At 53.1% G+C, this 5000-nt stretch overlaps 1 protein-coding gene across 4 annotated transcripts in view; it reads right to left on the reverse strand.

Moving 5' to 3' along the window:
• The window catches only part of ccdc180 (coiled-coil domain containing 180), a 13083-nt gene that overhangs the window by 3986 nt on the left and 4097 nt on the right, over positions 1 to 5000 (reverse strand). For all 4 annotated transcript variants that reach the window (XM_055039227.1, XM_055039228.1, XM_055039226.1 and 1 more), the window contains 18 exons: positions 4973 to 5000; positions 4758 to 4877; positions 4510 to 4683; positions 4319 to 4434; positions 4089 to 4215; positions 3974 to 4016; positions 3809 to 3903; positions 3541 to 3713; positions 3310 to 3470; positions 2894 to 3116; positions 2684 to 2830; positions 2470 to 2614; positions 2102 to 2218; positions 1940 to 2017; positions 1497 to 1580; positions 716 to 810; positions 604 to 641; positions 467 to 518 (listed from right to left, as the gene is read on the reverse strand). The exon at positions 4973 to 5000 is cut by the window's right edge and continues 61 nt beyond it. In XM_055039227.1, the coding sequence (XP_054895202.1) occupies positions 467 to 518; positions 604 to 641; positions 716 to 810; positions 1497 to 1580; positions 1940 to 2017; positions 2102 to 2218; positions 2470 to 2614; positions 2684 to 2830; positions 2894 to 3116; positions 3310 to 3470; positions 3541 to 3713; positions 3809 to 3903; positions 3974 to 4016; positions 4089 to 4215; positions 4319 to 4434; positions 4510 to 4683; positions 4758 to 4877; positions 4973 to 5000 (2016 nt within the window). The remainder of the gene's footprint in view (positions 1 to 466; positions 519 to 603; positions 642 to 715; positions 811 to 1496; positions 1581 to 1939; positions 2018 to 2101; positions 2219 to 2469; positions 2615 to 2683; positions 2831 to 2893; positions 3117 to 3309; positions 3471 to 3540; positions 3714 to 3808; positions 3904 to 3973; positions 4017 to 4088; positions 4216 to 4318; positions 4435 to 4509; positions 4684 to 4757; positions 4878 to 4972) is intronic.

A 5000-nucleotide genomic window follows, 5' to 3' on the forward strand; every position in this document is an offset into this window, starting at 1 on the left:
TGATGGTTCACACATTCAAACGAAATATGATCCAGTTTTTCTCCTTCACAGTAACTTTATGTGGATTTACCCAGAAATATTAGAATATTTGTTATTAACTGTTTGGTTTTAATTAAAGAAACATGAAATCTGATGGTATTTCTATATAATTATAGATCTTTTATCAGAGTTGCTTTTTGTGCTGCAGGACTTTCTGTTTTTCTGCAAAGGCTGATATTAAAATGTTTAGAAACTATTTATCCTGGAATGAAATATTCATAAATTGTAAATAATATTTGACTGTAAAATATGTAAAGGTAATTTATTTATCTATGTATTTACTTTTGTCTGCTTGTATCGTTGTGTTTATTTGTTAATTATTGTGAATTAAAGTGGAATAAACAGTGAAAATGTCTTAGAAACGGATGGGCCAGTCTCCGGTTCCATCAGAACCGGGGTTCTGGCCCGTCGGCTCGGTGGTGCGTACCTCTGTTTGCGGCCCGAGCCGCCGCTCTTGTGCTGCGCGGCGGCGTTCTGGTCTGCACACACAAACGGTTTTACTGAGCGTCTCAGCAGAGACCCAAACGGCTGATCCTCCAGCAGGGGGCGCCGTTGGCTGCTCACCTTCAGGTTTTGATTTCTGCTCCAGGACGAAGGAGAACCTGCCGGGTTCGGGAGGAGAAGAGCCGTAACGAGTGTGAACCTGCGCAGGCGGAGCTTCAGCTGCTCTACAAACCTGACGGTTTTTTCCTCATGCAGCTCGGCGGCGGAGCGACCGGCGCCTTGGACCTTGGTTCTGGACAGAGCAAAACTGTCGTGCAGCACCGAGTCCTGAACATGAACACACACACACACACACACACACACACACACACACACACACACACACACACACACACACACACACACACACACACACACTTGACTGAGCGCTCTGCCCTAAAGGACGGATCTGATCCAGACTGCAAGGTTTTCCTGTTCACAGTCCTGAAGCAGCAATTGAGATACAAGGCTTTGACTAGACCACTTAGAAAGATTTCATAAAGTCAGTCTGAGTTTTGGGCCAATCAGAATGCACGGTTCTGTTAATCACTGTAAAGCAGTCCCAGAGCATCACACCCCACCACCGTGTTTGACGGCTGTTGGTTTTATCGGATGAAACTGAAGCAGCTGCAGAATCTGAAGCTTCATGAAGGAATATGGAAAACAAAACAACAAAACCCAAAACACCAGCAAGGGCGACTCGAGGAAGAGGCGGAGCATCCGGCCAGTAATGACTGAAAAAGAGAAGCTTAAAGGTTGAATGCTAAGCTAACGGCTAGCAACTTCCTGCAGAAGAAGAATAAAACTATAAATCTTCTTCTTGCTATATTCTGTGTTTGTTGCTTAAATTCAAAGACAGAGATAATATGGGGACTCGTTAGAAAAATTACAACAAATTTTCTGAAGTAGTTATTTATGTGACCCTGTGGATAAAATAACTGAATATTTGTGTGTTTTTGCAGAGCTGCAGGTACCTGGTCATATCCCAGGTAGCTGCAGCGCGACTTGATCTCCTCCTTCACCACCGAGAAGGAGCAGCAGATCTGATCCGGCGGCGCCTGGAGAGAGACGGGAGGCAGATGCTCAGGGCGCCAGGAGTCTGAGGGCGCCATAGTAAAGACCAAGAAAACATTTATATCTGAACATTTTTGAACTAATAGAAGCTTTTCTTTTAAACAGCAAATGTTTAAAATCCTTTGAATTTATGATTTTTTGCTTATCTTTTTAATCATTTCTTTTAATTTTTTCTTGGCCTATCAGAACTTTTGACGCGACTATTTTGGCTCATGAGACAAAAACTTTGAACACTGAAAAGTTTTAACCTGAAACACTGAATATAACTCCATGGTTATGATCCAACCACGGGGGGCTTCAGGGGGGCTTGAGACGGCCCCGGGCCCCCAGGGGTCAGCCGTACCTGGAGGTCGGTCATCATCTTCCTCAGCTCCTCCAGGCGGCCGCTGAGCCCAGACTGCTGCAGGTTGCTGCTGGCCGCCTGCAGGACGTGGAGACGGTTAGAGGAGGAGGACACGGTGTGACAGGGACAGACCGGGGACCCAGAGGTCAGGGGTCACCACACCTCGGCCTTGATCTGGACCTGCGTCCTGCTGATGATCTTCTGGACCTCCACGATGAACTTCATCTCGCCCTGCAGGGAGGAGAACTTGTCGTCCAGTGGAGCCAAAACCTTGCGGAGCTGCAGAGCAACAGAGACGTTTGGACATGTGAGGACCGGCTGCAGGGACCCAGTTCCCTCAGGACATGGACAGCAGGGACCCGGTTCCCTCAGGACATGGACAGCAGGGACCCGGTTCCCTCAGGACATGGACAGCAGGGACCCGGTTCCCTCAGGACATGGACAGCAGGGACCCGGTTCCCTCAGGACATGGACAGGTTCCCTCAGGACATGGACAGCAGGGACCCGGTTCCCTCAGGACATGGACACACCTGCAGCAGACTCTTGGACTCAAACACCTCCAGCTCAGAGAAGACGGAATCCTCAGTGGAAGTGATTCGCTTCATTTCCTCCTTCATCTTCTTCTGAAACACCTTCACCTCCTGGGGAGCGAAGTCTCCTCCTTCTTTGAACGTCCTGCAGGAGGAAGAGGAGGAGGATGAAGGTCTGTGGTCCTCCTGCTGCCGGAGGCGGAGCTGAAGCTACCTGAAGGACTTCTGCAGCTCCGCCGCTTTCCTCTTGGCCTCCTCCAGGAGGCCGCGGATCATCCGTTTGAAGTTGGCCTGGCAACACAGGGTGTCCTCGCCGTGCCGGTCCAGTTGCTCCTGCAGGGCGGCGCCAAAGTCCTCCAGACTGACACACAGGGCAGATCAGTCTCCAGCTGCAGGCCGGCGGCGGACAGGGGTCAGGTCTTACCGTCTCCTGAACGCCACCTGGAGGACGATCTGGTTGTCCCTCTGTATGGTGATCTGCAGCTCCTGGAGCGCCAGCTTATGGGAGGTCAAAAGGTCAAACAGCTCCAGGTTCTTCTTGTGGATGGAGGCCTGGAGATCGTGGAGCTCTCTCCTGCAGCAGGTCAGGATGTCCGAGACTTCCTGAGAGAAAGTGTCCATATGCTGCCGGTGGAGCTGCAGCTCAACTACACACACACACACACACACACACACACACACACACACACACACACACACACAGACACACACACACACACACACACACACACACACACACACACACACACACACACACACACATGTAAACACACACACAGTTGAAGTCAACTAACTAGCTGGTGTGTGTGTGGTGTGTGTGTGTGTGTGTGTGTGTCTTACGGAGCCGTGGTTCGTATATTCGGGTCCGGATATATTCTGGCGTCAGTGAGAGTTCCTGCTCCAATCGGATCTCTTCCTTCCTTTCCGTCACCATGGTAAGAGCCGAACTGAAAAGGTCTTTGAAGCTCTGCTCGATGTGGTCCAGAACCAGAATCCGGGTCCTGGCGGATCAGACAGACAGGGTGAGACAGGATGTCCCTGTGAGGACAGAGTGGACCGACGGGCGTCCACCTGGTCAGGGTGTGGCTGAGGAGCTCCACAGGAAACAGGCTCAGGTGTGTTTCCTGGATGAAGTCAGGCAGGTCGGGGGCGGGGCATCTGAAGGCGGGGCCGGTGTAGACCACGCCCCCCGTCGATGTGAAGTTGGTGCTGCTGTCGTAGAGTTGGCTCAGCGAGGACGCTGCCTGCACACACACACACACACACACACACACACACACACACAGCTTACAGGTGCATCAGAGTGATGTCACTGAGCCGAGCAGCCAATCAGCTTCACCTCGTTCAGGAACCTGATGGTGCTGAAGGAGAAACCGGCTTCTCTGCTGAGCGACTCGCTTTTCGGGTGGAACATTTCCAAGTGGGCGGAAGATTCTGGAAACACGGAGACGAGGTGAGGCGGGAACGGACCAGTCAAAGTCAGAGCCGGCCCGGGCAGACTGACCCTGGTCCAATCCGGTTCTGGCGCTGGACAGGTCCGCTAGACTCTGAGGAGGAAAAGGTCAGCAGGTCAGCGAGAAACACCGACCTCCATGTGACCTGTACGTTTCCATGGTTACCGCTCTGTGCCGATGGCTGAGTCTGAAGAAGGAGCTGACGGCGTTGCTGTAGGTGTACAGCTCCTCCATGAGGACGGCAGGGAGCTGGTCCAGGAGGTCACACTGCTGGGACACACACGGCCTGGAGCTGGACGGGGGACAGTCAGACAGCTGGACGTCCTCGCTGCTGTGCAAGCGCCGCGCTGCGCCCACCGCGCCGCGCCCGCCGCGCCGCCGTCCCATCGTCCTACCTGTCCTGGACGTCCTTCAGCTGCTCCAGAACTTGCTCCAGACACATGTCCACAACTTCCTGGTTGCTCTCCTGACGCATCGCCGTCAACACGGCTTCCACAGGCGCCATCATCCTCTGGGAAACAGCAAAGCATCATGGGAGGATGCCCACAACCCCTCCCCCTCACAGGTCAAAGGTCAGAGGACTCACCTCCACCAGCTGCTGCTGCATCTGCTTCAACAGCTGCCGCTGTCCCTCCAGCTCGTCTTCTCTCCTCTTCACCCGGCGGCAGTGCGTCTCCCATAGCAAGGCGACGGCGCGCATGACCTCAGACACCCACCTGCTGACCTTGAGGACATGGTGGTCCAACAAGTCACTGCACTCCTGAGGACAGGGGACAGCTAGAGGACAGGTGGACAGACATGGGGACAGACAGAGGGAAGGTTCGTGTGACCAACATCTAAAGCAGCCAATCGCTCTTCGTCGTCTCTCTGGCGTTGGCCAATCAGAGGGAGGAGCTGAGAGGACGCGATGTCCTCCAGCTGCAGGTCAGACAGCTGCAGCATCGACAGCGCCTCCTGCAGGAAGACGACTTTAACTCAATCTGGTTTCTGACAGCAGGAATTTCTGGAAGGTTCTGTTGGAGTTCTGGTTCCGGTCGGTCAGATCTCACCTGGCAGCGCTGAGCCTCGGCCCGGTGA

The sequence above is a fragment of the Poeciliopsis prolifica genome, unplaced genomic scaffold, assembly GCF_027474105.1.
Source record: "Poeciliopsis prolifica strain line A6 unplaced genomic scaffold, Auburn_PproV2 SCAFFOLD014, whole genome shotgun sequence".
In the NCBI taxonomy this organism is placed as follows: domain Eukaryota; kingdom Metazoa; phylum Chordata; class Actinopteri; order Cyprinodontiformes; family Poeciliidae; genus Poeciliopsis; species Poeciliopsis prolifica.